The sequence below is a fragment of the Macaca nemestrina genome, chromosome 15, assembly GCF_043159975.1.
Source record: "Macaca nemestrina isolate mMacNem1 chromosome 15, mMacNem.hap1, whole genome shotgun sequence".
Classification (NCBI taxonomy): Eukaryota; Metazoa; Chordata; class Mammalia; order Primates; family Cercopithecidae; genus Macaca; species Macaca nemestrina.
In genome coordinates this window covers 21,286,837-21,304,362 of record NC_092139.1, presented here as the reverse complement: position 1 = coordinate 21,304,362, position 17,526 = coordinate 21,286,837, and the positions used below count along the sequence as shown (strand labels likewise).

Below are 17,526 nucleotides of genomic sequence, written 5' to 3'. Positions count from 1 at the left end.
TCATTGTTCTCTTATTTAACAAATACCAAGTGCCTCCTATGTACCAGATAGTGGGCTAGATGCTAAGAGTTCAGAGTAAGCAAAACAGTACTAGCACTTAATGAGCTCATAATCTAGTTGCAGAAATAGATATGTCAACAGATTATTATGTAACCATATAAAAAGTGTTATGTGTGAGGTATGTAAATACAAGGGGCTGTCACAGAATAAACTCTGCCTGCTGGAGTATAGAAAGGCTCCATGGGGTAGATGGGATGATATTTCATCCATCCATCCATTCATCCATCCATCCATCCATCCGTATGGTCATTTAACAAGCATTTGTTTTGCATCTATTTTATGTAAAGTCTTGTGCTAGGTGCTGGAACTATGGCTACGTCTTGAAGGATGTGAAAAAGATAGGATAATGGAACAAGGCGGTGGTGGGATTTTAAAGCAGAAGTATCAGCCTATGCAAAGGCACAGACATACAGGGGCATGGAAATGCATGATGAAGCTGGCCTGATGGGGAGTAGCTAGTTCGCTGGCACTGTGTGTGGTGTGGAAAGGTGTTTAGATTTTTGGGTTTTGGGTTGGAAATGAGAAGCCATGGAACCTAAAGCAAAGAAAATAAACAGGTTTTTTATTTGATATGTATTCTGGCAGTAGAATAAGGGTGAGGCAGAGACCAGTTAAGAGGCTTTTGGACTAGGTTCAAAGCAAGGACAGTAAATGTGGAGAGATTGATATAGATCCAAGAGATACCTAGGAGTTGGAATCAGTAGAACGTAAGGATCCTGGGGAGTTAAAAAACAAAAAAAAAAAAACAGGCATAAATGATCACTTCCAAGTTTCTGGCTTGCGTGACTGGATGAATGGACGGTGGTGCCATTGACTAGGGTAACGAATACCGAAAGGGCTACAGGCTTTGGCAGAGAAGTTACAAGTTTCATTTTAGATCAGGCTGAGCTTGCCAAAGAAAGTGCTATCCAAGAGCATCTGGTCTAAGGAAGCAGGAATAAACAAAGGAGCATTTCTGGAACTGGAGAGAGGATCATTGCCACCGCTAGCCAATATGGTACCTTTGTACAAGTTATAAAAAAAAGTACTTCTCGGCCAGGCACAATGGCTCACGCCTGTAATCCCAGCACTTTGGGAGGCCGAGGCGGGCAGATCACGGGGTCAGGAGATCGAGACCATCCTGGCTAACACGGTGAAACCCCGTCTCTACTAAAAATACAAAAATTGCCCGGGCATGGTGGCGGCACCTGTAGTCCCAGCTACACAGGAGGCTGAGGAAGGAGAATGGCGTGAACCTGGGAGGTGGAGCTTGCAGTGAGCCGAGATCTGGCCACTGCACTCCAGCCTGGGCGATAGAGTGAGATTCCGTCTCAAAAAAAAAAAAAAAGAAAAAAGAAAAAAAAAAAAGTACTTCTCCTGGGCAGACCAGTTAGAAAAGGGCAACCTTTCTTCACAATAGAGTCAGCCACTTGGCTTGGTAGAAAGTCCCGGCTGGATTTCAGCCCCGTTCACTCCCTTGGCTGGGCACCTATATACAGTGCACAGATTATACACAGGAGCCTTGGGACTTACTTGGGTTTGGGGATGTGCCTAAGGGCTCAGCCCATTGTTTACCAATGGAAAAAGGAGGCAGGAAACTGAATTTGGCTGGGGGCTTGGTCAGGGAAGGAATCTAGTAATTGCTGAAGGATTTGGTGGTCAGGCCTCTTTCCAGTGGATTACATTGAATGTCTGTCCTCACCTGTGAAAGGGGTTACTATGAGCCCTCTCTATCATCTCAGGGCATTATGAGGATTCAAGGAGACCATGTATATGAAGTGTTTCAGGCATCTCTGTACCCCCAATGTCTAGTACCAGACATGGCACACAGGTTTAACCACTAAATGGTAAAAGGAATGGCTAAGGTCAAATGAAGAGGTGCATAATGGTAAACTGAAGAATGTATGCTTGGTAAGTGTTGTGACTAGTGAGTGGATATGAAGGTAGTACAGACCCAGGGAGGGACATCTTCAGGGGACCAGTGGTAAGAGATAATGGCAGATAGAGGGTGCTGTCAGAGGTGTCTGCTGTGGCATGGGGGTCTCAGAGCTTGGCCTCTGGAGTATGGGTAAAGGGAAGCAAACTGAGAATTGAAGCACCAAAGAGCAGCAGAGGTGCCCGAGACATGAAATCTGGCAGGTAGTCAGCCCCTTAACTGATGTTATGGTTTGGGAAGAGTGAGGCAAAAAGAAGAAAGTCATCCAGGGAGGAAGAAATGACTGTTGGGAAGGGTTCTGTCATAGTAGAAGAAATTTGGGAAAAGTGAAGACGTCTTGTCGTATGCATGGTGATGTGGAATCCCAGTGGCAAGAAACAGCAGGATGATGGCATCCTGAAGTCTACTCTCTCTTCTCTTTTCCCTACTCAGTAAGAATGGATGAAGACTGAGTGGAGAGCTGGAGGGTTTCTTGAGGGAATATAGTAGGTGATATGTTCTAAGGGACAATCCAGGTTTTACTCAGGACAAAGGATAGCCAGAAGAGATGAGCTGCAGATTGGTGTCCACATAGGTCCCTGAGAGTTTGGTAGCTTGCTTGATCCGTTGATGAACAAAATACCTTCTGTGGCCCAACTGGATCAGGCAGTTGAGATCTCAAGGTTTGGTACAGTGACTGAGGAATTTAGGCAGCTGCAAGACAGGTGCTTCTAGGCCAAGTGCGGTGGTTCACACCTGTAATCCCAACACTTTGGGAGGCCAAGGCAGGTGGATCACCTGAGGTCAGGAGTTTGAGACCAGCCTGTCCAACGTGGTGAAACCCAGTCTCTACTAAAGATTTTTAAAATAGCCGCACGTAGTGGTGGGCACCTGTAATCCCTACTTGGAGGCTGAGGTAGGAGAATTGCTTGAACCTGGGAGGCGGAAGCTGCAGTGAGCTGAGATTGCACCACTGCACTCCAGCCTGGGCGACAGAGTGAGACTGTGTCTCAAAACAAAACAAACAAACAAAAAAACAAAAACAGGTGCCTCTAGCCACTTAGGTCCCAACTAAAGCAAAAAGGGAAAAAAAACATCTTCCTGAGAGACAGACCACTCCAAGCCTGAATTATCCAGGGCAGTAGCCAAGAGAAGCAGAGAAAAGCAAAGCTACAATCCAGTCCTACAGACTCAGTGAAGACCCAGGAAGCACTGGTAACAGAAATACAGCGTTCTGTATTTCATAAGGATCTTTTATACATAGATCTGACTTAATCATCATAGTGATCCTGTATGGTGGATATCTGCATTTCACAGATGACAAAATAGAAGTGTAGACGTTTCTAGAAGAAGCTGGAGCCATTTACCTAAGGGATGTGAATTGATTCTTGTGAGTTGTTACCTCTTTAGTTGTCTGTAGCCTTCAGCTGGAGACAGTTCATGCTGATCTGGTCAACCTACATGTGACTGGCTATTCTAGCCTTTAAAGGGTGTTTGTCCTCTGTTAGAGGCTAGGACTCCACCTCAGGTTAGATTGAAGGTGCTGCAGGGGGGTTCATCTCCCTCCCCAGGACCCTGAGACTTGGAGGCATGGACAGGACCTGGGCTTAGGCCCTGACCATAGTGTATGTGTGTGAGTATATGTGTGTGCACATAGGCTGTGTGTCTGGGAGGGCTGTGGAATTCAGTGTATCCACTCTTGGGGGCGCCCACCAAGCACACATATGCACATTTGTGTAAGTCTCTGTAAGTGTTCAGGGGAAGAAGAATTTAAAAAGTCGGTTTTTTTTTTTTTTTTTTTTTTTTTTTTGAGACGGGGGCTCCCTCTGTCACCCAGACTGGAGTGCAGCCGCATGTTCTCAGCTCACTGCAGCCTCCACCTCCCGGGTTCAAGCAATTCTGCCTCAACCTCCAAAGTGGTTGGGACTACAGGTGTATGCCACCACGCCTGGATAATTTTTGGTTTTTTGTTTGTTTTTTGAGACGGAGTCTCACCCTGTCGCCCAGGCAGGAGTGCAGTGGTGCGATCTCGGCTCACTGCAATTTCTGCCTCCCAGGTTCAAGCAATTCTCCTGCCTCAGCCTCCCGAGTAGGTGGGATTACAGGCATGTACCACCACGCCCAACTAATTTTTGTATTTTTAGTGGAGACGGGGTTTCACCATGTTGTCCAGGCTGGTCTCAAACTCTTGACCTCAAAGTGATTCACCTGCCTCAGCCTCCCAAAGTGCTGGGATTACAGCCATGAGCCACCATGCCCAACCATGTTTCTTATTTCTCCCAACTGTTCCACTTCTTCCTATTTTCTTATTTTCCCTCTCATTTCTTTTTTTCCTCTCCTTTCCTTGTGAGTTTAGATGGCATTATGACTAAGTTCTCTGGCACACGACTTGTCACTCAGCTTTGTCATGTCAGAGGACAGGGTCCCTCTGTGGCCGAGACTTTGAAACTTCAGTCAGTTGCTGAATGATCCAGAGTAGTTCTGCTGACAGTGGCCTGAGGGGGTAGGGGGGAAGTGATGGGCAGAATTTGGTTTAGCCTCACTTGAGACCAAGCCTTCCCCCAGCCCCCTGTGTCTGGCACCATCATGGTGGGTGGGACCAGAGGGTACATGTAAATGCAGACAAAGGTTTGTTTTGGGGATGAAGGTAGAGCTTCGTCAGGGGAAGCTGAAGAAGGTCATACATCAGGAGCAGCCCAGGAGTTAGCCTGTCTGTCCCCTTTCCACAGCAACAGGTGAGAAGAAGGAAGGCTGGTCGTGGGAATCCTACCTAGAGGAGCAGAAGGCCATTACTGCCCCAGTCAGCCTCTTCCAGGACGTGAGTTGGACAATTTCCCCCTAGGAAGAGCTTGTCTTCCCAGTCCAGGGACACACCACCAAACTTAGGCCTTCTGGCGTTTTCTGTGTCAGGCATGCCTCAGTGGACTGGCAGAATGGAAAGGGAGAGACTGTTTAGGGGCCCAGAGTGGAAAAGGGCCCGCCATAAGGGGCTGGCAGGGTGGGAAGAAATAGAGAGGTGGAAGCTAGGCTCACCCATCACTGGGCCTGCAGACTTTTGAGTTCTGGTGACTTCTACTCGATTCAGCATTGATCTTTCCATGACTTTGGTGAGAGGGAGCCCTTGGTGAGTCCAGCCCTGACTCACCCACATTTTTCAAGGGACCTGGGAGATATTCTCTCTCTCTCTAGATCCCTGAAGTAACGATCCCCAAATAAGTTGCCCCTTTGGAAATACCAGGCGGGTGGGGCCTAAAGGCAGCTCCTTCACCCCAAGCCCACTAGGCAAGGATAAGGCTGGATGGAAGCTGGGTCCTCTCCACTCTGTGCGTTGACAGTCCCAGGCAGTCACTCACAACAAGAATGGCTTCAAACTGGGCATGAAGTTGGAAGGCATTGACCCTCAACACCCGTCCATGTACTTCATCCTCACTGTGGCTGAGGTGAGCTGGGGTTTGGTACCACCTTTCTGATGATGTCTCTCAGTGTAGATTGATGGATCTTGCTGGGGACATAGAAGGAAACACCTCCCTCCCCTCAGAGCACACACAATCTAGCAGGGCATTAAGTTGGAATACACAGAAAGCTTAAAAGAAAAAAACCACATGGAGTGTCATGGGTCAGTCCTATTACTGGATGAACGTATACTGTCCACTCTGCGAAAGCTTGAGGAGATCTCGAGGGCCAGGGATGTTGGCGTGAGTCAAACAAGGTGGCGTGAGTCAAACAAGGTCCTTGTCCTCTAGGAGCTCACAGTTGTCTGGGGAATCAGCCAAATAAACATATCAGTGACATGCCATGGGGGTGGCAGCAGACTTGAGCTGGGAGGCACAGCTGGATCAGATCTGTCTGAGGAGCAGGAAAAGCATAGAGGAAGGGCCTCCTTTGCAGAGTCTTGAGAGAGAAGTTGTGAATAAGGAGGGAGCTCCAGGCAGAAGGAGCAAAGTGGGCAAAAGCCCTGGGGCATGGAACAGACTGCTACCCTCAAGGAATTGCTATTAGCTCAGCAAGAGTGGAAGCAGAGTGTGAGTGGGGAGCAGTGAGAGAAGGTAGCAGAGGGAACAGTCATCAGGAGCCTTCAGCAGTCCTGAGCCTTGGTGGCTGCCCTCAGAATTCTGTCCAGGGCTCAAAAGGGTAGGAGACTCTCATAGGGTCCACCTCCCTTGTATCCAGAACTCAGGGCTCATGAGTACACAAATTGTCCTCACTGCAGAATAGGACAGGATGGGGTACACCTGGGAGGAAAGAAAGGTGGGGTTGGGGAACCTACTAGCATTAGAGCTTCTGAGACCACCAGACTGGGCCAGGAGAGGTGAGGGAGATGGGGAGTGGGGCATCTCCTGACATTGGAGTCCCTGATTCCCCTCATGGGGCCAGGTATGTGGCTATCGCCTACGCCTGCACTTTGATGGGTATTCTGAGTGCCATGACTTCTGGGTCAATGCCAACTCCCCTGACATTCACCCTGCTGGCTGGTTTGAGAAGACGGGGCACAAGCTGCAGCCTCCCAAAGGTAAGGCCTAGCTGGGTTGGTCACAGTGAGGCAGTGAGTCCTCAGACCCTTTGCTTCTTCCCCTTGGGTCCCCTGGCTTCCAACTCGTTTGTTTTCTGACCCTGTACGCTGTTCCAAAGTCAGCCTCTCTTCATCGCATCCTGATGACTCTACCCTGGGACCAAGTTGACCAGGAGCCCTAGGACTTCCGCTTTGCACTTGCCGTTTGAGTGTCCGCTCAAGTCGTGTCCTGCTTCAGTAGAGGGGGATCCCTGGGCAAGTTCTTGAGGGCTGGGGGAGGGTGGTCCTCAGGCATGCCTGATTCTGCTGCTTCACTGTGGGGTGCCCTCGCCGTGGCCCAGACTCTGCACGGCGCTCTGTTCATCCCCCTCGAGGGGCCTAGGTTACAAGGAGGAGGAGTTCAGCTGGAGCCAGTACCTGCGCAGCACAAGAGCTCAGGCTGCCCCCAAGCACCTGTTTGTGAGCCAGAGCCACGTGAGTGCCCCTGAGTGAGAGTGGATGTCACCCCCAAGTCCCAGAGTCACTGCAGCTGGCCCAGGGTATCTGACTCATCAGAAGGAAGTTAATCTACTGGTTCTTTCAGCTTTGTTCTGATCTCTCATATTAGATGGGGAGGGGCACAGCTGGGCAGGGTCCAGGGCCAGGGATGGGAAGCTGGTTATAGGTTTTTCCCGACTTCCTTCCCTCCTTTGCTACTGCAGATATCCTGTCCTCACATCCCCTTGGAGCCCCTGACCCACTACCCTAGTCTGAGCACTGAGATATCATTGCTTATGTATTCTTGCTTTGGTTTGCTCTGCAGTTCTTTGGTGTAAGGTCAATGCCTCTATTCTGGGAGCTTCTTTTTTCTTCCTTTTGCCCAACATTGAGATTCCTCCATTTATTTCCAACAATTCATCCCTTGTCCTTTCCTCTGTTCAAGGCAGCTGGCAGCTTATCCAGCAGTTAAAGTATCTCACATAATCCCAACCAAAAGGCCTAGGATATATAGGGAGCCCCCATTAAAAATATTATACTGGGTCGGGCACGGTGGCTCATGCCCGTAATCCCAGCACTTTGGGAGACTGAGGCAGGTGGATCACCTGAGGTCAGGAGTTCAACACCAGCCTGGCCAACATGGTGAAACCCCGTCTCTACTAAAAATAGAAAAAATGAGCTGGGCATGGTGTTGGGCATCTGTAATCCCAGCTACTCAGGAGGCTGAGGCAGGAGAATCACTTGAACCTGGGAGGCGGAAGTTGCAGTGAGCCAAGATCGCGCCATTGCTCTCCGGTCTCAGCAACAAGTACGAAACTCCATCTCAAAAAAGAAAAGTGTATGTTTGTGTGTGTGTGTATATATATATATATATATATATATATATATATATATATATCATACTGGCTGGGTTCCAGTACTTTGGGAGGCTGAGGCGGGAGGATCACTTGAGCCTAGGAGTTTGAGACCGGCGCAGGCAACATAGTGAGACCCTATCTATATAAAAAATGTCATTAAATTAGCTGGGCATGGTGGCACGTGCCTGTAGTCCTAGCTACTACAGTAGCTAGCTGAGGTGGGAGGATTGTTTGAGCCCAGGAATTCAAGGCTACAGCAAGCTGTGATTGTACCACTGCACCCCAGCCTGGGCAACAGAGTGAGACCCTGTGTCTAAAAAAAAACAACCATATTGCATGTCTAGAGTCCCCATGGGCCCGGGCCTCCACCATGCTCTTCAGGCAGAGACAGTTACTCCCCCACCCCAGTCCAGCCCCAGAGTTCATACTTGCAAGTTCCCAGGTGACAGGTGGGGTCCCATCTGCTGTTGTGACAACAAATGCCGACTTCTAATCCAAACTGTTTAAATAGTGGCCCCACCATTGACTAGCATTGTGTTCTGGGCCAAGTGATTTAACTTCTTAAATGGGAATAGGGTTGTTGTAAAGGTCCAGGGAGGTGATGTCTTTTGAAGCTTACATGGCAGGTACTCAGTTTATACTGGTTCCCCGCCTGCCTCTGTGCCATAGATGTCCACTGTTTCTTCCCGGTCACCCCACTATTGCCACAACTGCCTCAGGACAGGCTGGGAGGGATTGTCTGGGTAGGGAAGATTTATACTTGATTCGCCAGGTTCTTTGGGCGAATGCATAGCCTCCTTCCAGGCACTTACCTTCTGGCACAAGCCAGGCCTCTGAGTGCACCTTGGAGACCAGAGGTTCCTGAGTGCCTCAGGGCTCAGGTTATAATTCTGCCCTGGAGGGCCCTCTTTCCCAGCTTATTTCTCCTTCCTTTCTCACTGCCCACACCCCAGGCTTTCCTAGAGAACCTATTCCTTTGTTTGCCAGTGGGCTCGGGGCTGGTGCTAGCCAGCTTGGCCCTGGCCATGGCAGCCCCTCTTTTTCCCCTAGAGTCCCCCACCCCTGGGCTTCCAGGTGGGCATGAAGCTGGAGGCTGTTGACCGCATGAACCCCTCCCTTGTCTGCGTGGCCAGTGTGACCGATGTGGTGGACAGCCGCTTCCTGGTGCACTTCGACAACTGGGATGATACTTATGACTACTGGTAGTGGGAGGGCCCAGACATGGTCTCAGGGGGCAAGGGGATGGCAGGGGGCAACTGCTTTCATATCTCAGGTACCATGTAGCCCCACTCAGTCCAGTTCTGACATTCAGATCTTCCTCAGGTTGGAAGATAATTGAATTGAGTTTTATCATAAGAAATATAGCTCAATATTAAATGTTTCATCTAAAAATACCATGGTTAAGATGAGCAAACCCCTATGATTCATGATTTTCCCTTAGATATCGTGGTGATGGTAGAGTTTGTCATTCATGTTGCAATTTTCTAACTTTGTCATTGCCATCTGTCTCCCTCTCACTAAGAAGTAGATGAGGGTGGGCCCTGAGCCATGCTGTCAGAGGGTGGTAGGCTCAGGGCCTCAAGTTGCTCTTGGGACAGTGACGTGTTCTTGGATTTCAGGTGTGATCCCAGCAGCCCCTACATCCACCCAGTGGGCTGGTGCCAGAAGCAAGGAAAGCCCCTCACCCCTCCACAAGGTGACCCTGCAGCCTGAGCACGTCCCCTTTCCTAAGCCTGGCTCTGCTTCCCTCCACTGACCGCCTACCAGTAGTGCCTCGGTAGCTGGCTCTCTAGGGTCAGGGTGAGAGAACAGACGTGTCCTGAAGCCTCAGCTTATTGGCCTGGGAGTTGAGAACCCTTTGATTTTAGGAGACTCCTGTCAAACCCTGACTCCACTGGGGTTTAGGGGAAGAAAGTTACATGACCATCTCAGCAAGGAAGCGGGGAATCAGAAGTAAAATGAGTCCTTCCTCCTGGAAGTATTGCATTGGCCCAAATACAATAGAGATTCAAACGGGTCTGGGGTGGGAGCAACAGGCCAAGAGTGACAGGAGTCAGGGTTCCCAGACAGCCCTGTAAACTATTAGGGTAGTGCTGTGCTTGGTTCTACTAGCACCCATCTGCCTGAGGAGCCCAGTGCAAGGAGCTGGCTGTGGTGATGGTGGGGGAGATTCTACTCCAAGGGCCTCTGTCCCTTCCATGTTCCTGGTTGTGCTTGTGGGCAGAGGGCTTCCCCAGTACACCTGGGTGGCTAGACATTGCTCTCATCCTCTCCTCCAGACTACCCAGACCCTGATAACTTCTGTTGGGAGAAATATCTGGAAGAAACTGGGGCCTCTGCTGTCCCCGCTTGGGCCTTCAAGGTGGTGAGTCAGTGCTCCCTGCCCCCAGAGCTGAGCTCAGAAAGACATGGAGCACTCAGCTAGCCAGGCTGGGGCACTAGTTTTCTCCTTTGGGCAAGCCCCAGTTTCCCCAGGCACAGCATTTGGGCTCCCTCTGTGGGGCCTCAGCTCTGCTGAGCTGGGCCTTGGCCTGAAGGAAGCTGTCCCATCTGCAGCGACCCCCTCACAGCTTCCTGGTCAACATGAAGCTGGAGGCTGTGGACCGCAGGAACCCAGCCCTGATTCGCGTGGCCAGCGTGGAGGATGTGGAGGACCATCGGATAAAGGTGGCTCTGGGACCCTAGGGCTGGGAAGTGGACAGGCCAGTTGGGCAGGAATTCTGTAGACTGCTTAGAGGTCAAGGGCATCATGGCATGAGAGAGATGAAGCCAGATATCTTGAATCTCATTCTTGCCTCATCTGTGACTTATTTTTGTGGGCTTGGACAAGTCATTTTCCCTCTCTAAGCCTTACATCATCTGTAAAATGGGCCTAATAATCCTCGTCCCACCCGAGGACTGCCAGTGGGAGATGCCAGTAACTTGATGAGTGATGCCCTTGGAAAATGTGGTGGCCAAGACTGATTATTGCAGGGTTGGCCCCTTGATTCTTCCAATCCAGGATCTAGCTTCTGACGGGTTCCAGGGATGGGGAGAGGACCTCCTGGCTGAGCTGGGCTCCATGAGAAACACCTGACTTCCAAGAGCCTTTCCTCCCCAGATCCACTTTGATGGCTGGAGTCATGGCTATGATTTCTGGATCGACGCTGACCACCCAGACATCCACCCTGCCGGCTGGTGCTCCAAGACAGGACATCCCCTGCAGCCTCCTCTCCGTGTGTACCCCTAGGGCACTCTGATCTTTTCCTTTCCCCCCAGGTTCTGACAGTCCTGTAGTTTGCCTACAGAGCTCTGACAACCCATGCCCAAATATGACACAGAGGGCTCTGACGCCTACCATGAGTTTCGGAATCCCCCATCCACCCCACCCCCGGACTATATGCTACACTAAGCAGCGCTTCTGGCTACCCCAGTTGTCGGGGTTTGGGGTGTTGAGGTGCAAAGGGGCGAGCTCACTTGGTAGCATGTGCTTCAGAGGTGGTCAGGCACTCAGGGATTTCTCTCAGCATCTAGCAGAGCCACACTGAGCATGCACTGTGTTTGCTAAGGACATGCTGGCTTCCTAAAGTAAATTCTCATTGTCTGTGTGGCAGGGATTAGAGTTCAGGTCACTGGGCTGCTCAGCCCCATTTTCACCCTTAGGATTCTCCTTCCTTATTTCCCTGCTGCAACTGTGTTTGTCTCACATGGGGTGTTGATCCTTTTTGAATGTTCTCCAAGCATAGGCAGAGCCTTAAAAAAGTTACCAAAGTCTTGGGAATGAAAACAAGAAAAAGAACTGAGAGTAACATGAATCTGCCCGATGTGGCTTCTAAGGTATGGCTTCACCCAACCAACTCTGAGTGGCTCTTCTCCCCTAGAGTTCTCTCAGAGACTGAGGGCATGGTCTACAGGTTTCAGCAAAGTATTAACATATGAGAGCTAAGCCCTCCTTACTCAGAGAGGGGCAGATATCCAGTAACAGAGAATGGTGTCACAACCGACACAGGGCCCTCATCCCTGGGGAGTGGGTTTCTAGTGCTGATCTCCCCAGTGGAAACTGCTCCTTCCTTCCCAGCACTCCCCACCCCTAGGACTCCATGAGGACCCCCCTCCTTTCTGCTCTTCTAGGACCCAGAGAGCCCAGCTCTGCCTCCCTTGGGGGCTGTCCCCCTCTCAGCTATAGGAGCCTGCCCCACACTAGGACATCCAAATACAGCTTTCACCACCGGTGAGTGAAGGTTCCTACTGAGACCCTCAGGGTTGTTTTGCACCTACTGCGTGCAGCCGACTGGGGTCCATCAAGACACTCTCCAGATGGGACCAGGGCTGGAGAGGGCTCAGCAGGGACCAGTGGATTCAACCCAACTTAAGCCTCTTCTTCCCCAGGAAGTGCCCCACTCCTGGTTGCGACGGCTCTGGCCATGTCACAGGCAAGTTCACAGCTCACCATTGCCTCTCAGGCTGCCCGCTGGCTGAGAGGAACCAGAGCCGGCTGAAAGCAGAGCTGTCTGACTCAGAGGCCTCAGCTCGCAAGAAGAACCTCTCAGGCTTCTCCCCAAGGAAGAAGCCTCGCCATCATGGCCGGTATGGAGGCCAGGGAGTCAGGGCCCGGCCTTCCTGGGGGTGTGGGGCCTCGTAGCCTCTCGAACTGGGCCAGACACTGATTCCCTGCCATGGGCCTGGTCCTTCCTTCTCCAGAATTGGACGCCCTCCGAAGTATCGAAAGATTCCGCAGGAAGATTTCCAGAGTAAGTCTGGCTTATCTGCTCCTATGTCCTCCACTTCAGAGTGTTCACAGTGAGTGCTCTGTCATTGGTGGGATGAGACAGATTTCCCAGAGTGGGAGAAGTTAGAAGGAGGGCTGTGCCTCTTCGTTTGAGATACTAAGAGCACAGAGCAGTGGCAAAAGCAATGGAGGGGCTTTGAGTGACCTTGGGTTCCAATCTCATGTCCCCCATGGCCTTGCTGTGAGTCTGTGGGGAAGGTACAGAGCCTCTTGGGGCCTTTGGTTCTCACCGTGAAGCAGGATGATGCCCCTGCTCTTCTCTGATTCTAGGCTTCCTGGGAAGGAGACTATAGCTATCCCTTTCTACCTGCGTGACCTTAAGCAAGTCCCTTAACATCTTTGAGCTTCAGTTTCCTCACTTGAATAACTGGATAAAACCTGCCTTTCCGTTGTCAATACCTGAAATAACAGTGGTTACTACCACTGCTCACTGAGCATCTACTATGGGCCAGGCAGTATGCCAGGTGCTTTACACATACTGTGTCTAACTCTCACACGAGTTCTCTAACATGTATATTGTTCTTCTGCAAGAGGAGGAATATGAGTCTCAGAGGATGAAGTCACTTGCCCAGGGTCATTCACCTTGTAAGGGGCAGAGTTGGCATTCCAACTTGGATCTGACCTGACTCCTCCTGCTGCGTGCTGCTGGTATAAGAGACATAAAGCACCTAACCCAAATGTCAGTTCACTTCTCACTCCCCTTGCATTAGCGTGCTTGCTGCCGTAACAAAATACCATTGACTGGGTAGCTTAAACAACAGAAATTTATTTTTCACAGTTCTGGAGGCCAGAAGTCCAAGATCAAGGTGTTGGCAGGCTTGATTTCTTGGCTTGCAGATGGCTGCCTTCTTGCTGTGCTCTCACGTGGTCTTTCTTCTGTGCACAAGCATTCCTGGTGTCTCGTGATGTGTCCAAGTGTCTCTTCTTGTAAGGATACCAATTGAGTTGGATTAGGGCCCATCCTAATGACCTCATTTTGACTTAATCACTCTTTAAAGGCCCTTTCTCCAAATGCAGTCCCATTCTGAGGCACTGGGGGTTAGGGCTTCGGCACATGAATTTTGCGGGGACACATTTCAGCCCATAACATACTTTAAGGGGAGGAGCATAGTGACTGAGCCCTCCCCTGGGTGGCGAATTCATCTTACATCTGCAGCCACTAGTACAGGGCCTGATGCACAGCAGGGCAGTTGAATGGAATGAATGTCGTTTTAAGGCTAAAAGAGACCTTGAGAATCACTTGGTTTAATGCACCTTTGGCAAGACCCAAGCTGTCCCAGTTCTTCAAGAACAGTCTCTGTAATCTGGGCAGTAAATAACATAGTGATAAAAAGCATAGCCCTGAAGTCAGACTACCTTTTACAGGCTGAGAGATCTTGGGTGGGTGACACTGCCTCTCTGAGCCTCACCTTCCTCATCTGTAAAATGCTGATAATAATTGAACCCATCGTATGATGTGGTGAGAGGCTTAACTGAGATGCTCCATGTGAGGTGCTTAGCACAGCTCCCTGCCAGTATTATTATTCTGAGTCTCTTGCTCACTCCCTCTTGCTGTCATCTCATACTGTTTCCTTTTTTCGGGAACAGAGGCAGTTTCTTCAGTCTCACACCTGAGGGTCTTGGCCAGCGCCTAGACCCTCAGAGTAAGGACTCCTAAGGATCAAACTGCAGTGGGCACTTCTTGTACCCACCTGTGGCACCCACGGTCTGGTCCACTGCAGGACCAAGTTCTGACCACCAGAGGGCACTTGCCTACTGTGTTCACCCCGGAATTAGGCTGTAGAATTTTTGGGAAGCTACATCTTTCCAAGACTGAGACTATGTCCCGGAGCTGGCAAAGAAGGGCTCACCCAGAGCCTTGAGGCACTTCAAGGATAGAGCAGAGGCCATTTCCCAGATCTCACTTCTGCAGGGCACCCCTGCTTTTCTAGCTCTCCTCTCACCCAGAGGAGCCACTGGTCATTCATAGGCTCTGGGGTTTGCTGGTGAACACTTCCATAGGAAGGGCTGCCTGGAGAGGACAGGGCTTGGCTGGGCTTAGTCTTTAGGCCTGGAAGTGTCAACTGCTGAAGGAACCGAGGAGCCATGTCTGAGGAGACATGTCTGACCTGCAGCTGGGTGGTCTGCAGTTAGATAAAACACTAACTGCTGGTGAGCGCTCCTGGCCTGTGCTCTTCCCTGTGCTCTGGGGAAGCAAGATAAGGAGAAAAGCTCCCTACAAACTTGGTGTTGTCTCCCAAACCCCACCCCAGGGTATGAAGGGGACCAGATACAGGGTTTCAAAGAGGGAGTACCTGGTGGACCAGAGGCCAAACCTGTGGCCAGGTGGATAAGGTGCTAGTGGTGGTAGCTGTCATGAGAGATGCTGGGCGTGCCCCAGATGGGCCATAAGAGGAGCTGACTGAGCAGGGAGATGGGGCTGTCTGGTGTATGGGCAGGTATTAGGGTTTTGCTGATGAACAGAGAGAGCAGCAGGAAGGCAGTGGCACAGAAGTGTGGTTGGTAGGGCCGGGGATGGAATCCCCGAGGCTTTGTGGGTGGAAGAGCCAGGCTTAAAGACAGACACTCAAGGAGAGAGGGCAGGACAATCTGTGACCAACAGGGAGGGTCTTTGACAAGAGGGCACTTGGAGGTGCTGCACTAATGAGCATCTGGAATTAGCACCAGGAGAATAAAGAGCCAATGCCCCTGGACCATGGACAGAGGCTGGGAAAACCCCTTGGGAAAGTGGCCACATTGCACAAGGCCAGCCAAGGCTGGTAGCAGTGAGTGGGGCCAGGTTTGTCAAAGCAGCCAGAGGGGGATGAAGTCCAAGTTGGCAAGTGCCAGGCCCCACCAAGGAGGAGGCCAAGCTGAGCAGCATGAGTCATCAGCTCAGTACAGCTGCTTGAGGTAGGAGGTTGGGGCCACTGATCCCAGAGGCAGACCAGGAAGCAAAGCCACAGGCAACATGGAGCTGAGGAGTGGGTCAGAGATCACCCTCTAGTGCTGGCGTAGGCAGTAGTGCAGACCGGGCTGGTGGAGGAGGCGGGGGAACTGGAGCTTGAGGCAATGGCAGTGGCCAGAGGGGTGGTCTTCAGCCTCCTCAGGGGGACTGTGATTCTGAAGCAGAATCACCCTAGCTCTGAGAAAGTTGGTCGTAGCCCAAAAGGACCCATGAGAAGAAGAGTAAACAGAGTGGACTTCTGACGTCAAGGCTGAGCTTGTTTGGATGTTAAGGACCCTTTTGATGCATGGCATCTAGAAAATTGTGTCTTTAGAGATGCTGCAGCAGCTCTAAGAGAGTATCCTTGCAGGGCCCAGGGTGGTGCAGCCTCAGAGAGATGGGGTGAGGGTCATTCCAAATAGCTGACCTGAGAGTCTTTGAGAGAGCCACTTTACCAGCAGGAATGAACACTGCATGAGGAGTCAGGAGATATGGCTCACCCTCTTGACTCTACAGGCTGTCAGAAGGGTCCCGGGGTCCTGTCTACTCTGCCAGCCAGTCTCCTGAGTGGTGTGGGTATGCATGGGCTTCGGGAACAGTTTAGCCCTCAGCGTCGGCCTGCCAGCCTCTGCCTCTGCTTTCCAGCACTCACGCCCGATGTCGTGCACCAGTCCCTCTTCATGTCAGCCCTGTCGGCCCACCCTGACCGCTCACTCTCAGTGTGCTGGGAGCAGCACTGCAAGCTCCTGCCAGGAGTAGCAGGCATCTCAGCCTCGACAGTCGCCAAGTGGACCATCGATGAGGTGAGGAGCGAGGGCCCTTCTTTATCCTTGTCTTCCCCTCCTCCTCCCTCTCACCATACCCTGGTGGAAAGGCCCAGGTCAGGTAGAACCTGGTACCACTCCTGGCACTACCTCGTGCTCATCTGTCGGCTGCCCAGTGAGACACTTCCTAATAGGCCCATCGTGGCAGAGGGGGCGGGGGCTGTGCTGCTATTTCAGCCAGAAATCCAACAGGAGAGGCAGACTTCAGTCCCAGGTCTCAGAAGCAAGGGGCCCAACTCGGCACATCTGCCAGCATAGAAACCCTAGGATCCTTTTAGGCTGGGGAGAAAAAGCAGCATTGGCACAGCTCAGAAGCACCTAGGCCGTGGAGGCCAGCCCTCCTACATGCCCAAGCTCTGTCACCTGGTCAACATGTCATCTTTGGTTTCCAAGGTCTTCGGCTTTGTTCAGACTCTGACAGGTTGTGAGGACCAAGCACGCCTCTTCAAAGACGAGGTAAGGTGCAAGTGCAGAGTGGGAGACAGAGCCGGGGTCACTGTGTCCTTAAGACAGCAGGAAGCAGGTGCCCTCACTGGCGCTGCCTCAGCTAGGGAGGGACCCGTGTTGCCCTACCGGGCAAGAATAGTCAGAGTGACCCATGTCTCTGGGAAGAATCTAGTCTGGACTGTGACCCAGCTTGGGGACCCTGTGTGCTCAGATCATCTTCAGGAAGGAAAAGGCGTCCTGGAGACAGGAGTCCATTCACTCCTCTGCTCTCTACCCACTCATTTGCTTGCCAAACTTAGCTTCGCAAGTGGTAGTCAGTAAATTAAAGTGTACTTTTTTTAACCTTTAATCCAATATAGCTGATAATTAAAGTGTATTTTGAATGACACAGATACTGTGATTTACTGCAAGGATCCTAACACACACTTAAAATCAAGAGCCAAGGAGTAGTGAGTTGTAGATAAAAAAAGAATGTCAGCTTTGGAGACAGTCTGGGTTTAAATCCCAGTTCTGTCAATTTGAGCTGTTTACTGTCTCTGAGCCTGCATCTTCTTGTCTGTAAAATGGAGATAAAGTGGGTATAATGAGGTCTACCTTGCAGAGCCATTGTGAGCATTGGAAATGATGAATGAATCATACCAGAATGTCTAGTATAATTACAGTCATGCATTGTTTAACGATGGGGATACATTCTTAAAAATGTGTCACTAGACAATTTTGTCATTGTGTAAACATTATAGAATGTACTTACACAAACCTAGAT

The 17,526-nt window shown here is 50.8% G+C and overlaps 1 protein-coding gene across 10 annotated transcripts in view; it reads left to right on the top strand.

The window, feature by feature from the left end:
- Positions 1–17,526, top strand: part of LOC105496379 (L3MBTL histone methyl-lysine binding protein 1) — a 49,118-nt gene that overhangs the window by 17,352 nt on the left and 14,240 nt on the right. For 5 of the 10 annotated variants that reach the window (XM_071079265.1, XM_071079266.1, XM_071079267.1 and 2 more), the window contains 14 exons: positions 4,684–4,772; positions 5,290–5,394; positions 6,329–6,464; positions 6,847–6,938; positions 8,849–9,000; positions 9,418–9,494; positions 10,078–10,163; positions 10,355–10,465; positions 10,899–11,013; positions 11,909–12,008; positions 12,167–12,364; positions 12,479–12,528; positions 16,009–16,295; positions 16,710–16,772. In XM_071079265.1, the coding sequence (XP_070935366.1) occupies positions 4,684–4,772; positions 5,290–5,394; positions 6,329–6,464; positions 6,847–6,938; positions 8,849–9,000; positions 9,418–9,494; positions 10,078–10,163; positions 10,355–10,465; positions 10,899–11,013; positions 11,909–12,008; positions 12,167–12,364; positions 12,479–12,528; positions 16,009–16,295; positions 16,710–16,772 (1,661 nt within the window). Of the gene's footprint in view, positions 1–4,683; positions 4,773–5,289; positions 5,395–6,328; positions 6,465–6,846; positions 6,939–8,848; positions 9,001–9,417; positions 9,495–10,077; positions 10,164–10,354; positions 10,466–10,898; positions 11,014–11,908; positions 12,009–12,166; positions 12,365–12,478; positions 12,529–13,344; positions 13,494–16,008; positions 16,296–16,594; positions 16,773–17,526 lie in introns of those variants that run through there. The other 5 variants (XM_071079270.1, XM_071079271.1, XM_071079269.1 and 2 more) reach the window with 3 other exon arrangements.